The 15,232-nt window shown below is 57.5% G+C and overlaps 1 protein-coding gene across 1 annotated transcript in view; it reads left to right on the top strand.

The window, feature by feature from the left end:
- The window catches only part of LOC111140077 (myosin VIIA), a 63,569-nt gene that overhangs the window by 12,511 nt on the left and 35,826 nt on the right, over positions 1 to 15,232 (top strand). Inside the window, exons 4-14 of the mRNA XM_022492464.1 lie at positions 515 to 636; positions 717 to 859; positions 1,118 to 1,231; positions 2,415 to 2,568; positions 3,025 to 3,101; positions 3,715 to 3,834; positions 4,608 to 4,750; positions 5,675 to 5,885; positions 6,400 to 6,535; positions 9,388 to 9,494; positions 14,226 to 14,363. Of these exons, the coding sequence (XP_022348172.1) occupies positions 515 to 636; positions 717 to 859; positions 1,118 to 1,231; positions 2,415 to 2,568; positions 3,025 to 3,101; positions 3,715 to 3,834; positions 4,608 to 4,750; positions 5,675 to 5,885; positions 6,400 to 6,535; positions 9,388 to 9,494; positions 14,226 to 14,363 (1,465 nt within the window). The remainder of the gene's footprint in view (positions 1 to 514; positions 637 to 716; positions 860 to 1,117; positions 1,232 to 2,414; positions 2,569 to 3,024; positions 3,102 to 3,714; positions 3,835 to 4,607; positions 4,751 to 5,674; positions 5,886 to 6,399; positions 6,536 to 9,387; positions 9,495 to 14,225; positions 14,364 to 15,232) is intronic.

The following is a 15,232-nucleotide window of genomic DNA, read 5'->3' as shown; positions in this document are numbered from 1 at the left end:
GGATTGGGGCTCCAGGCTTAGCCCCAGAGCTCCAGCTTTGGTTCCTGTTAATGCTTCATCATGTAGAGAATCCCCTCCCTTTCCCAGGTCTTACATCTCTGTTAATGTTGCCAAAGTTCTTGTTAGCTTTTGAGGCCAACCTTGTTTATTACTGATTCCTGTTAAGTTAGAGTCAGGTGACATTTTGGGCCCCTATTCTCTCTTGGGCAGAGGGTAACAGGACAAAGCATTGATCTAGCATCAGTCTACGTCATGCTCCATGGCAGGTGTGGAAGGCGTGGGGCGTGTGTGTGTGTGTGTCTAAATGAAGCACAAGGAAAGTATCTTTGGCCGTGGCAGAGCCCTGAGGTCCTGGAGCCTTTCCCATCCCTGAAAGGTCCATACTGTCGGCCTATTTTATAGACTGGGGAGTGGGGAGCTGTAGATGGGGGAAGCAGCGTGGGCTGAAGCCCCGTAGGGAGAGGCCCCCCTCAGACCATGATGGGCCCTGCCTCTCTCTGGATCTGCTCTGCAGCGGGGAGTCTGGGGCAGGGAAGACGGAGAGCACCAAGCTGATCCTGCAGTTCCTGGCAGCCATCAGTGGGCAGCACTCCTGGATTGAGCAGCAGGTGCTGGAAGCCACCCCCATCCTGGAAGGTAGGGCCAGGGCTCGCAGAGTGGGGCTGGGGGGCTGGGTGCGTGCTGACCTCACCCATGACCCTCTCCCCACCCTGAAGCATTTGGGAACGCCAAGACCATCCGCAATGACAACTCGAGCCGCTTTGGGAAGTACATCGACATCCACTTCAACAAGCGGGGTGCCATCGAGGGCGCCAAGATCGAGCAGTACCTGCTGGAGAAGTCCCGTGTCTGTCGCCAGGTGGGCCGAGCCCAGCGCGGAGCTGGCCCTGCCCTGAAGCCCCAGCCTCGGGGGTGGTGGGGGTACCGCATGGTGTGGATCGTGCCAGGCCGCTGCCCGCTCCTTGTGGTGCCTGAATTCCCGCCACGAAGTCGCCCACAGGGGCTTTTGTGGTCACTATTTTGTCACTTGTTAAAATAGTAAACCGTGTTTCAACCTGACCAGTTTCTGATGCCTCCCCCTCCTCCACCCCCCAACACCTCGTACTTGCCTTTGCAGGCCCCCGATGAACGAAATTACCACGTGTTCTATTGCATGCTGGAGGGCATGAGTGCAGATCAGAAGAAGAAGCTGGGCCTGGGCCAGGCCAAGGACTATAACTACTTGGCTATGGTGAGGCCCGGGTGGGGCACCTAGGGAAGGGGACACCAGTCCCAGCACGGTCATGGCCAGCAACCCCAGCTGCTCCCCAGCTCCCGGCCTGGTGGGTGGGTTCCTCTGTGTGGGCTCTCCCTGTCCCCTGACCTGCCCCAGCCCACTCTGGGCTTGTATGTGGGCTTGTATGGGCCCCACTTGGGCATGTTTCCAGGGGCACATGCATCTAGGTGAATCGTCATCACAGAGACACACGTTCCTAAGTCTGCACAGATACCCTAGACCCGGGGCATGTAGATATGTGCCCATGTGTACACGTGCACAGACCTGCCCACACACATATGCTGTTAGTTCGGGCTTTGAGGACGTGAAGACCAGGGCCTCTGCCAGGCGCCCCAGGATTGGAGGACAAAGGCTGATCTGTTGCAGCCTCAGCCTCGGGGCTCACTGGTCACGGAGCCCTGGTGGCAGTCTCTTGCTGCTGTCTAGCTACCAAGGAGGCATGGGCCCCAGGGCTCTTGCTGCCACCCAGCATCAGATGGGTGGAGGTGCATGGGTACAGCAGGCAGGCTCTGGACTGGCTTCCTTAGGCCTGGAGAGGATCCCTGCCTGGCTGTCTGGGGCGGGGTAGGGCCAGGACACAGGGACACACGGGGGATGTGGGACAAAAAAGAGGTGTTGTGGGTGTGTAGGCCTTCCCAGACACTTCCTGTAGCTGGAGGAGGCAAGCGCACGTGAACACAGCTCACAGGCACACATCCTGGGGCAGACCCAGTCGGTGCCCTGCTTGCCTACAGTGCCCCCCCCACCCGCCTCCACCATGAAGCCTCCAGTCCCAGAGTGAGAGTGTCCACTGGGGGGGGCAGTGGGAGCACGGTATGGAATAGGGCCTGTGTGCTGTGACTGCTGGGCCAAACGACTGGCCAGGCCAGGTCTCAGTGACCCAGCTTCTCTTACTCTGGGGAAGAAGGGGCACCTGGGGTCCTTAGAAGTGGGAAGTGTATTCTTTAAAAGCTCTAACCAGGAGCTTTCTAGACTTTCTGGAGAGGTCATGGTGCTCACGAGGTGAAGTCAGTACCTGCCACCCCAGGCTGGCCTGGTCTGGCAGAGGGGGCCTTCAGCCCAGCCACTGTCTCTCTGGGGGTCCCTACGGCCTTACTGACACCCTCCTGTGTCCCACTCTCCCACCCCTGCTCGCCAGGGTAACTGTATCACGTGCGAGGGCCGGGAGGACAGCCAGGAGTACGCCAACATCCGCTCAGCCATGAAGGTGCTCATGTTCACCGACACGGAGAACTGGGAAATCTCCAAGCTCCTGGCCGCCATCCTGCACCTGGGCAACCTGCAGTATGAGGGTGAGGGGCCCCGATGGCGCACCCCTGCCCCAGTCCCGCCCTGGCTTCAAGGGCAGCACAACACCTAGCTGTGGGGGAGGGGGAGTGGGGGGGTGGTTGGCTCAGCTTCTGGACCAGCCGCTGCAGATCTGCTTCATAGGAGCCCGGGCTGCTGTCAGGAGCTCTGGGAGTCTGGGGTGGAGGAGTGTGGGGGGAAAGGGCCACAACGGCCAATGTCCCCACTTGGATGCTGGGCATGATGCCAGGTGCTGGGCACACAAGGTTCCTACCTCGTGGTGCCCATGGCTCATGGGAAGAACATCCTTCAAAAATACCCTGACCTGGAGATGTGCTTAATCATGGTGCCGGTGGCCCCTGTGAACAGGGCAGAACCCCGAGAGCCTAACCCTCCTAGCCTGCCCCTTTCCCCTGTGCCCACCCTCGTTTGCCTGACCCTGCGCCCCCCGGCTGTGACAGCCCGGACGTTTGAAAACCTGGATGCCTGCGAGGTCCTCTTCTCCCCGTCCCTGGCTACAGCCGCATCCCTGCTCGAGGTCAGTGTCCGGCCTTCTGTCCTCATGGCTTCTGCTTCAGTTTCTCTCAGAGGGGCAGTCTTGACTCAGGTTCAGGGGGCTGGGCATGTGGGAACCTGGAAGCAGGGACTCTGCTTGGGAGAGTTCTAGAAGTTCCACATGGAGAACTGACTGTGAGCAGGATCTGTGCTGGGCACGGGTCTCAGGGAGGGGATAGAGCCTGGCACCCAGGAGCCTCGCTGCCCTAACTCTGGTGCCCCTGGGGATGGTGTGGGGCATGGGGGACCCTGGGTGAGTCAATCTGTCCATCTCTCAGCAAAGCCTCACTGGGCTCTGTCCTGGGATGGAAAACTGGGAGCCAGTCCTGGGAGGGCCAGGTAACAGGGAGTGAGGAGGCAGTCAGGAAGAGAGCAGCCACCCCAGGCTGTGTTTGGGTGTGGTGTGATGGCTGGGGAGGACCTGGCTGCCGAGGCTGCAGCTGTGGGGCTGTGGGGAGAATGGGGCTGTCCATTCTCAGTGGAGGAGCTGGTCTGAGCAAGACCTGGGGGGACAGTGGGAAGGGAGCTCTCTAGGGTGGGCAGAGGGAGCGATGGGCCGCGGGGGTCCGGTGAGCGCCTGGATGTTGCCCCACCAGGTGAACCCTCCAGCCCTGATGAACTGCCTGACCAGCCGTACCCTCATCACCCGCGGGGAGACCGTGTCCACCCCGCTCAGCAGGGAGCAGGCGCTGGATGTGCGAGACGCCTTCGTCAAGGTGGGCTCTTTGGGGCGTGACTCCGGCTTGCTCTGCCCGGGGTGGGGGCATTAGCTTGTCCATATAAGCAGGAGTGGAGGAGTCTACCCAACCAGAGGGACATCTGGGCCGCGACCCCTGCCTGCCCTTGGGTCCAGGCTCTGGCCACTGGCTCTGCAGAGGGCCTGAGCAAGAGGCTGCCTTCTCCTGAGCTCTGTTCCTCCTGCAGGGGGCTGAGTGTCGTGCTCCTGGGGAGCCCTGCCAGCTCTGGTCCCCTCAGGTCCTCCATCCCCAGCCTGCTTTGCTCCCCAGCCCCGTGGGCCTCATGCTGGGACATAGTGTTTGGGTACTTGGTCTACTGTGCTATTCCCAGCCCAGAGGACCAGGGAGGCCTGGTCTTTCCAAAGAAGACACCACTGGGCCGGGTGGAGAGGGCCCCCAGCCCTTCCTGCTTCCACGCTCACTTGTTTGCCAGCCATTGAGCCCCTGCCTGCATCGCGTTCTGTGCTGGGTTCTGGGACCCTCCAAATATTCAGAGCTGATAGGGAGACAGATGTGGATGGAGGGATGGGAGCCCAAAGGAGGGTTAGGGAAGGCTTCTTGACAGAGCTTTGAGGAGTAGGAATTGTTCCAACAGGAAAGGGGGCTCCAAGACAGAGGGAACAGCTTGAGTAAAGACTAGGGGAGTTCAAACAGCAGGGGAGGGAGTGCGTGACGTGGTGACAGCCCCAGGAACCCAGCCCATCTTCTTGGGACGGCGTGTGGGTCCAGGGGCTGACACAGCCCCCTCTCAGGGCATCTATGGGCGGCTTTTCGTGTGGATCGTGGACAAGATCAACGCGGCCATTTACAAGCCCCCTTCCCAGGAAGTGAAGAGCTCTCGCAGGTCCATTGGCCTCCTAGACATCTTTGGGTTCGAGAACTTTGCTGTGAACAGGTACCATGAGGGGCTCTGCTCTGCGGGAATTTTCTTCCACAGACAGAACGGGTGTTGCATCTCTGCTTTAAACCACACTCAGAAGGCTGTGAGCACGCTATGCCGGGCTACAGACACTTTGCCTCCAGTCGTCCTGGTGGGCTCCCTCACTCACCTTCAGCCCATCACCTCCTGCTGCTGGGGTCAGCTGTGGCCACTGGGGGGGTGGGGAGAAACCTCTGACACCATCATAGACACCCCAATGACCAAGGGGCAAGGTGCCTCGAAGCGGATGAGGCTGAGCCACGCTTGGGATCCCACACTCCCTGAAGGGCCGTTCTTGGAGGCTGTGGCAGGGGCAGCTGGAGGGAGCGGGCCCACATGGATCCCGGGGCTGGGGGCAGCCTCCCCACCCACTGCCCACCTGTGTGACTCCTAGCAACTCACTTCAATTCCTGTAATGTCTGGATGTCTCCAAGCCCCCCACCTCCACCCAAACACCCATAGTGGATATGTGCAGTGTCACCTGGTAGAGCACTGGGTTAGTGACTCAGAGATGCTGGCCCTCAGGAGGTCACTTGCTAAATCTCATCAGCCCCCTTCACCTCTGCTGACAACTTTGGATCCCTCTTCATGCCCCGCCCCTGCCCTCCAGGGCCATGGCTCCAGCCCCCCAACCCCGCCAGGTCTCTACAGGGATTTGGTGCCCCTGCCTATCAGTCAGCTCACAGGTCTGGTCATGCGGGGAAATGGTTCTAGCCGTTTGCGCCTTCTGACTCCGTGTCCCCTTCCGTACCTCCAGGGTGGGGGACTGGGCCCTGCTGCCTGCCTCAGAGACTGGGGAGTCATTACAGGGAGCACAGCATGGCCAAGGACGTGCAGGGCGGAGGGCCCAGGCCTGCTCAGCCCCTCGCCCGCCCCCTGTGCCCCCTGTGCCCCCTGCAGCTTCGAGCAGCTGTGCATCAACTTCGCCAACGAGCACCTGCAGCAGTTCTTCGTGCGGCACGTGTTCAAGCTGGAGCAGGAGGAGTACGACCTGGAGAGCATCGACTGGCTGCACATCGAGTTTACCGACAACCAGGACGCCCTGGACATGATCGCCAACAAGCCCATGAACATCATCTCCCTCATCGACGAGGAGAGCAAGTTCCCCAAGGTGCGTCTGCCCATTGTTGGACGCCTGTGCAAAACACCCCCTTCCACCCTGAGCCTCCGCTTTCCTCATCTGTAAAATGGGACCAATGATATGTGCCTCTCAGGGTGGCTCTGAGGCCAGGACAGGTGCATTCCTCTGACATTTGGGGATCACCTGCAGTCCATGGGGTCCTGGACCAAATGATGGAGATCTAAGCGTGTAGCTGGTACAGAGCAGGTGCTCCAGACCTGGGATGGGTGTCAGAAAGGGGGAGGGACTGCTCCCATGATTTTCACTGTGGGAAATAGATTTTCTAAGCTGGACTGAATGCTCAAGGTAGTGTAGTTCCAATCCACCCACCTAACAGATGGTGAAGTGGAGGCCCGGTGAAGTGGAGGCCCAGAGAGCTCCTGTGTGGGGTGCAAATGGAGAACGCTCTTGAGAAAGACCGAAGAGCGGGTACAAAGGCCTGGGCCAGTGGAGTCAGGAGGACCTGGGGCAGAGGGGGGCTGAGCACAGCCATTGGTTCCCACAGGGCACAGACACCACCATGCTGCATAAGCTGAACTCCCAGCACAAGCTGAACTCCAACTACGTCCCCCCTAAGAACAACCACGAGACTCAGTTTGGGATCAACCACTTCGCAGGCATCGTCTACTATGAGAGCCAAGGTACAGCGGGGTCTGGGGCTGGAGTCTCTTTGCCTGGGCCCTCTCCTGCCCTTACCTTGCTCCTTCCCCGGGTCGGGCTGGGGCCTGGAGCAGAGCCCGAAGGGGCCTTAGGAAACCCTGGGTCTGCTGCTCTTTCTTTCTTTTAGAGATTTTATTTTCTTTTATTTATAATTTTGTTTTGTTTTGTTTTTTTTGAGAGAAAGCATGCTTGAGCAAGGGAAGGGGCAGAGGGAGAGGGAGAGGGAGAAGCAGACTCCCTGCTGAGCAGGGAGCCCAACTGGCAGTGGGGTGGGGGTGTGGGGGCTCCATCCCAGGACTCTGGGATCATGACCTGAGCCGAAGGCAGGTGCTTAACCGACTGAGCCACCCTGGCGCCCCTGGGTCCTCTCTTTTAGAGATTTTAACAAATGGTGGTGAAGTGTATATAATGTAAAATGTACTGTTTTAACAGTTTTTTAAGATTACAATTCAGTGGCATTAATACACTCACGGTATGTGCCACAGTCCCGTCTCCAGTGCCTACCCATTGCTCCCAATGAGATACTGATTAGGCAAAAATTTGCCCTTCTCCCCCGGTCCCTGGTAACCTCTATCCTATTCTCTCTCTATATATATCTGACTACTCGAGAGACCTCATCTAAGTGAAATTGTACAACATTTGTCTTTTTGTGTCTGGTTTATTTCACTCAACATAATGTCCTCACGGTTCCTCCATGTTGTAGCAGGTGTCAATCCCACGTATGTGTATGTATATATATATTTAATATATAAAATTCATTCATCTCTTGATGCACATTTGGGTTGTTTCCACCTTTTAGCTGCTGTGAACATGGGTTTGCAAATATGTTTGAGTCCCTGCTTTCCATTCTTTTGGGTGGGCTCCGTGCTCCTATTTGCAGAGAGGGAAGCTGAGGCTCGAAAGGGAAAGTTAACGGTCTTTCCATCACATTGCCGGTTAGGGGCCAAGCCGGGCCTAGAACCAGCCCTGAGACCCACTGGGACTCTGAGCACCAAGACCAAGTGTGAGCGTTGAACGGGCTGCATGGTCCATGCGGTTGGTCTGTGCAGTTGGATTCTGTTTTAAAGCTAGCGGTGAAGGAGAGGGTCAGCCCACAGTCAGGGTCACCCCACCTGGAATTCCTGCAGAGCGCCCCTGCAACTCTGCCCCCACCACCCTGGTCTGAAGGGCCTCGTCTGTCGCATGTGTCTATATTGAGCTTTTATGTTCAGCCTCTGAGAGTTTCACCGGCGGTCGAAGGCCAGTGAAATTCAAAACAAGCAAAGAGCCACTGGTTTCCTACTCCCTTGTGGAATCGCCCAGAAGGCTGACAAGTATATCGGTGAGCTGTGCTGCAGGGACGGGACCTGAAGCCTGCCTGGCCCTCCCCAGCTGTTAGACTGTGAGATCCAACCTCGCTGTTAGAAGGAAGGAAGCCAACTTTAAGTTTGAAGGACTTTTGGCCAAACCGAAGTGTCTGTTGTCGGGAGTAACAGAGGATTGTGTCTGGCCTCGTGCTGTTGCTGAGCATAGAGATGGGAAAATTGGGTGGATGCAAAGTTATAAAATTATAGAATGTTAGATCTGGAGGGAACATGGGGCTTATCTACTTCATGGATTTGAAACGGAGGCTCAGAGAGGGAAATGACTTGCCTAAGGTCACTAGCCAGTTTTGAGCTGCTTTAAACAGTTTGGCCAGCATTTCCTGGCTCACAAAGCACTGTTTTAATCCAGCATTTTATTTACGAATCAGGTGGTATTAGGGGATCTGAGGCAAAGCAAGAGATTGTGGGTACCGTCATTCCGATCTGACACAGGAAGAAGCTGAGGTCCAGAAGGGGGACCATCCTAGGGCCCCAGAGTGAGTCTGTTGTTGACTTTTGATTAGAGCCGACAGTTCCTTCCCAGCTCCAAAATCTACCCTTCCACTGCTGGGTTCCTTCTGTCACTCCCCTTCCCCAGATGCCAGGTGGGCAGCCCAGTGCTATGTCTCTGTGCTGTCCCCAAGCCTGGGCACCCTGAGTCCTAGGGAAAAGGGTGCTGCTTCTCTGCAGTGTTCTTCCTCATCAGGCCTCCCCAGTCGTGGGCCACTCTGTCTTCTGTCAGCCTTAGCAGGAGCCGCCCCCTGCCCGCCCCATTAACCAGTCCCTAACTCCTTAGTCCCTGGGACTGGCAGGCCTCTTGAGGGTCTGTGAGGTGCAGTGAGCCTTCCTGGGCTGGGGCCAGGAGCCAGGAGTCCTAGGTTCAAGTCTCAATCCTGCCCGTGGCTTGCCGTGTGGTGTCAGACAGCTTGCTTTTCTGAGCATTGGTGTCCTCCCTTGTGGGATGGGGAAGATAATCCCCGCCCACCCCCCTGGATAGAGGGTGCTGGGAGGGCACTTTGTGGAACATAGCACACTGTTCAAGTACACGGTGTTTTAAATGCCATTGCTCTTAGCTGTGAAGCCCAACATGTGTTCTCTCCCAGGTGACACACTTACTTAACTGGGGCTTCCGTGCCTTCATTCAAAAGAATAAGGCTGACCTTGCAGGCACTGGGTAGCTCCCCGAGGAAGGCAGCCCTGCCCTCCCCGGGGCCGAGGCCTGCAGCCCTTCTCTCTGAACAGGTGGGGGGGCGGGGTGCATGTGGGGAGGGAGGTACGGTTCCAGGGCCAGCTCTGTCCCCTGCTCTCTCCATCATCTTGGGCAAGCCGGGCTTCTGTGTCTCCTGCTGTGGAGTGGATGTGGTTGAACTAAGCGAAGTTTGAGGGTCTTCTGGGCTCAGACACTGTGGGTTTGGGGAGCGGCTGGTGTTGTCAGGTGGAGGCTGCCGGAGCTCTCAAGGTGTGACCCACTGCTTCTTGCCACTGCCCAGGCTTCCTGGAGAAGAACCGGGACACCCTGCACGGAGACATCATCCAGCTGGTCCACTCCTCCAGAAACAAGTTCATCAAGCAGATCTTCCAGGCTGACGTCGCCATGGTAATGTCGGGGCAGGGTCTCTACCAGGCAGGAAGGGCCCCCAGAAGCCAGGCTGGTGCCTAGGCCCACCCTTGTCCAACAGCTCCGGCTGGGCTCCTCTGACCCCAGAGTGAGGGCAGCGCTCTGCTGTGGATCCAGAACGGGGCCCTGGGGCCTCCATGGTCCTCCCGTCTGGTCTTCCTACTGCCCCAGAGAAGGGTGCCAGGAGAGGTCACAGAGCACAGCCTGATGGGGACATGGTTTACCATGGAGGTCCCCCCAGCTGGACCTCCAGCAGCTCTTAGGGAGCCTGGGAGAAGGGGGCACACCTGGCCTCGAGGATGTGATGGATGTGGGTGTTCAGAGACCCAAATGCAGCAGGCATGGGCGGCCCAGCCTTGGGCCCCATACAGGGGTCCAGAATTTCCCACCCTCAGCATTTCCTTTGTCCCTAGAGTGGTAGTCTGGCAGACTTGTCTCCTGTGTGATTCTATGCCTCTTCATTTCGTACTTTCCTCCTGTCCTAGGGCTTCCTGAAGGGCACTCGGAGGGACTCGCAGGGAGGGCAGAGCCACTGTCCCCTCAGTGCCTGTCTGGGTACCTGCACTTCCCCAAATCCCTGGGAGCCCAGACCTCTGCCCCAAGAGTTGTCCTGTCTCCCTGACTTTGCTCTCTGTTTTCTGATCCACCACGTTCTCCTTGCCCCCAACCCCATCTGGCCCTGCACTATGGTTCCTGTTGTAGTTTCTCTGTGGTTATTCATCCGGCACTCTTCGCCAGTCGGCAGCTTCCGTGAAGGTAAAAGACCCCTGTCTGGGGCCAGTGGATGGCGGGCCATGCCTCAGTGACCCCTGGGGCTAGGCTGTGGCCTCTGCCCCTGTGGCTCTGAGGCTTGGGGAAAGGGCCGGCTTTTTCTTTTCTTTTTTCTTTTTTTGGAGTGTGTTTTTTTGTGGAGTGGTTTGTGGAGTGGTTTTGTGTGGTTTTTTGTTTCTTGAGTTGTGTGAACTGTGAGCCTCTCCATTTCTTAAAGGAGGAAACTGAGTCCTAGAAATAGAGGCAAGATTTGCCCAGCATGCCCCATGAGCCGGGGGCCAAGCCAGGACTCTACTCCAGGTCTCCCATGTCCTCTGGCATTGGGCTCTTCCCCATTCTTTCCTCTTCTCCTCCAGTCCCCAACCCACCCCCACCCCAGGCTCAGCCGTTCCTCCTGGTCTTAGGCAGCCCTGGAAGATCATGGAAGCTCGTCTTCTCCTCCTGCCCTCTCTCCTCTCTTTCCAAAGCACCTGGAGACATCTGGGAACCTCTCCATAAACTTTCCTATTCTGAGGCTTCTTTCCCTGGACCCTAGGACTAGAACCTACTTATTGAGGAACCATGGGGAGGTCCAAGTTGAAGACCCTGGGGTCTTCAGAAACGGCTCATTCTTGAGGGAGTTTTGGAGCACAGAGTTAGAACACAACAGTGGTGCATTTGATCATGATTGTATCTTCTTTCCTGGGCCAGGCTGTGAGCTAGCCACTTCCATTTCTCACCTCCCTCACTCCTCACAGCAACCCTGCAAGTAGTTAGTATTGTCCCCACATTAGAGACAGGGAAGCTGGGGCCCAGAGAGACCCAAAGTGCGGGCCCAAGGTCACACCGTTTGTGACACATGGGACTTTGGTCCAGGTCTGTGTCAGGGAGGTATGGGAACTTATCCAAAGTCCCACACAAGCGAGGCTAAGGGGAAGCTTTGTAAGCCTCTGCTTTGTCTCTGTGCGCGCCGCCCCTCCTCAGAGAGAAAACTGGTTTGGGGACTGCTGGAAGCATGCTAGTTCTGTTAGAGGGACATGGAAATCTGGTGAAGCGTGAAGTATTTAGTCACAGTTTGTTGATGACAGTGCTTTATCTTGGAGTGGAAGCCCACACCACCTCCTTCCAGTGATCCAAACCCACGTCCTATGCTGCTCTCCAACCCCCAGATTTCCATCCTTTGACTCTAGCGTCTGCCTCCCGAGGTGGCCCTGGGCAGCCCCATCCCAGCCAGTGCTGCTGGAGGGACCAGCCGGGCCATGAGCACCGCGGTTCTTCCAGGCCATCCAGCCCCCCGATTGATGTCTAACCCCAGTCACATGTCCCCAGGCCCTGATTCAAGCTTTATGCAGGTGGCTTGTCCTGCCTGTATGCCCCCAGCCGTGTGCATGTCCCGCTCAGGTGTCTGCCCCTCAGATCCCCTCTGGGGAGTCATTTAACACTGAGCTCTGGACATTTTACTCCTGCCTTTACCCCATTTCCAAATGTCTGCAGATTCTCCCAGAAACCCATGAATATCAGAAAGGACCACCGTTCCCCTCAGTGAAATACAATTGAGTCAGAACCCCGGGGGCCAGGAGGTGAGAGTAGCTCCCCTTCCCACGCTCCTGCTTTCAGACACAAAGGGTAACGGGGTGCCCGTTCCATGCCAGATACCGGCCTGCATTCTGGGGACAGGGCACCAGGCAGAACTGAAAACAGCCTCTGTCCTTGTGGAGCTTACCTTCTGGCAGAGAGGAGAAATTGCTAGTAAGCAGATAACTAAATAGAATACATAGTATATCAGAGAGTGATACGATGGAGAGAAATTGAGGAGGGAAAAATGCCTGAGGTTTGCAATGTCGAATAGGGGCCCCCGGGGAAAGGCCTTACAGGAAGCGGATAAGGAGGTGGTGGAGGCAGCAGAGGCTGTGGAGAAGAGGCGCTGCAGGGGGGAGGAGCAGCGAGTGCGAAGCCTGTGGGCCCGCCTGGATCCCTGTGGAGAGCATGACGCAGGGGTGGCTAGAAGCACAGAGAGACTGGAGGTCAGCGGGCCGATCCCACAGGACCCTGTCAGGCCTCACCAGGATGGCGGTGCTCATGCGAGGGAAGCTGGGAGCCGTCGCAGGGCTTCTGAGTGGGGCGGGTGGAGAGCTCTGGATTTGTGTTTTGACAGCTTTCCCTGGGCTGCCGGGTGGATAGAGGAGTGGAGGGAGGTGTGGAGTGTGGGGGACAGAAGCCAGGAGGTAGAACCAATAAAAATTTCGACGTGTTGGAAATGAAAGAACAGGAGTTGGGGACAGTCCTTAGAGTTTGGCCTGAGCAATCGGAAAGCGGACGTTTCTGGGAGCCTGTGGACACTAGTAGCCGCTTCCGCAGGGCATTGTGCCAGGGCCTGGGCCACGACCGAAAACAAGGCAGATCTGCCTGTCCTCACCAGGCTCACAGCCCTAGGGAAGACAGACAGAAGTAGTTCCTGAGTGATCACAGAAACCTAAGAAAGGTTTGTGTCGTGTGTGTGCCATTCAGGGTGTGGGTGTGCGCACGCGCGGGTGTGCTGTGTGTGCTGTGTGTGGGATTGTGTGTCCGTGTCTGTGCTGTGCGTGTGCTCAGAGTAAGGGCTCCAACGCAGGCTGGGTGAAGCCCACTCCGGCCCGCTCCCCCTCCAAGCCGCAGGTCGTCCGGTGCTGCGGCTGGGGTTCTGGGACAGTCATGGGGGTCAGAGACCTGACAGTCGCCTGACCCCATTGCAGACTCCCCAGCTTCCCTGGCGAGATCCTAGAACCTGTGCCAAATTGCACTCACACAGAGGCCGGGCATGTTTCAGAGTAGCAAGTGTTTGCTGTTTCCCAGCAAGCTCTGTTTCCGTCTGGGGCATATGGTCTAACTTCTGTCTGTGTCACACGCTGCTGCCCCCACCCGACCATACACTTCACACCTCTACACCTGCATGCCTGGCTGGCAGGGCTGAGGGATGTCAGATGAAATTAGGCCTCATTTAAAATATAAAATCTTACAATAATAATCAAATTCACTGATAAATTCTCACACAGATGCAGCTGGGAAGGAAATAACAACATCAAAATACTTTGGAATTGAGTCTGATTTCTAGGTCTAGTCTCACAGGGTTGGTCTGAGATGCCCTACTTCCTGTTTGTGGACCAGGCCCTCCCCTAACACCCCTGCCTCGTTTCACAGCATTCTGAGATGGGGACCCTGACGGGGGAGGGGGTTCTAGCCAGCTCACCCAGATAGCGGCTGGCCAGCCGGCCTCAGAGCCTCTGGGCCTCAGGACCACCCGGCGGGAGGCCAGCTGTGCGCCTTAGGAGGCTTATCCGAGCCTGCTGCTGACCGGCTAATCCCACAGGGAAGGGACAGGGCACGGAGAGCACCCCCGTTGACCCCAGCACACACATGGGTTCCCAGGCTGCTGTTTACTGAGATGTACTCTGTGTTCACCATCGTCACAGCCCTTGTCACAGCTAGTGAGGTGGCACTGTTCCCACTTAGGAAACAGGCTCAGGGCTGTTCAGCGAGGTGTGTGAGATCACTCCATTAGGAGGCAGTGGGGCCGGGGTCTGAATGTCGGTCTGTCTGACCCATCTCTAGAGAGGACCTCAGTGTCCTGAGGTGACCAAGTTCGGCTACTCATTTATTTCCAGCAAGGCAGAATGGAGACTGAGAGGGGCTGGGCCTTGCCCAGAGTCCTCCAGCAACTCTGGAAGTGTTGGGGGGTGGGACCCACTCCCCTTGTAGTGCTCCTCCAGACCCAGGTCCTACGGGGTGCCCCGGGGTGCCTCTGGGGCCCAGAGCCAGCCTAGACGGCCAGTTACAGGAAAACCCCAAGTGCCCTGCTACCAGGCTTCTCCAGGGGCGGCCCTCCCTCAGGCCTGAAGCCTGCTGACCTCCCCTGTTGCTTCCCTTCCTGGAGAGCTGGGGGCACAGGTCAGCCCCTCCCATCCCTGTGGTCCATCCCTCTAGGGCGCCGAGACCAGGAAGCGCTCGCCCACACTCAGCAGCCAGTTCAAGCGATCGCTGGAGCTGCTGATGCGCACGCTGGGTGCCTGCCAGCCCTTCTTTGTGCGCTGCATCAAGCCCAATGAATTCAAGAAGCCCATGGTGAGTGGCCCTGGTCCGTGGTCCAGCCAGCCGGGGCGCAACCTGGGGCAGGGAGGGCACCTGGCCAAGCGGCAGGGTGAGGGCTAGGCTGAGACTTTGTCCTCTTTGGGGAATGGCAGGGCACCTGAGGGGCACATAGAACCAGTTCCAACTTCCGGAGGTAGCAGATGTCCTGGAAAGAGCCTTGACTGCAGCGGGCTCCCCTCAGGTTCAAATCCTGACTCTACCACCTTTAGCTGGGCTTAGCTCCCGGGGGCCGTTCATGCGATATGCATGCAGACTGCCTGGCGTAGGAGTCAGCTGTGGTTCTTGCTGTGGCCCTGAATTTGAAAACCTCCTCTTCTTCCATCCTGCCAACCACCACCTCCTCCTTGAAGCCTTCCCAGATTCCTCTGACTTGCTGGGGATGCCCTCATTTTTTGACTCTGCTGAATAACATTGATTGGCCCTTTTCTATGTGCCTGACATGGGCCAGAGTCTCTCCACAGCCCCATTCCACCTTCCTAACAGCCTGGGAAAGAGGGACGGACCATTGCGATTCCACGTTTGAGATGTGTGACTGCAGACCCGGAGACTGAGGGGCTTGAGGCCAGAAGTTGGGAGCCCAGGCCACCCTTCATTTGAGCCCTTTCTTTCCATAGCTCTGGGAGGTGTTGTTTACCACTATGCTCTTCCCAGAGGCCCAGGAGGGAAGCTGGGGCCTGAGGGGTCTGGGGAGGGACGGAAGGAGGGAGGCCAGGGCTGGGCCAGGGAAAGTGCCTGGAGGGAGAGGAAACAGGTGGCGGAAGCCAGCCAGCTGCGTGCTGGTCCTGCCCCCAGCCTGAAAACATTGCCCAGAGTGGGCTGGCCTGTCCCCCATGGGGCTCAGG

The sequence above is a fragment of the Enhydra lutris genome, unplaced genomic scaffold (assembly GCF_002288905.1).
Source record: "Enhydra lutris kenyoni isolate GAN:26980312 unplaced genomic scaffold, ASM228890v2 scaffoldscaffold152, whole genome shotgun sequence".
NCBI lineage: Eukaryota > Metazoa > Chordata > Mammalia > Carnivora > Mustelidae > Enhydra > Enhydra lutris.
Note: the sequence above shows the minus strand (reverse complement) of the source record. Positions and strands in the feature narration are given on the sequence as shown.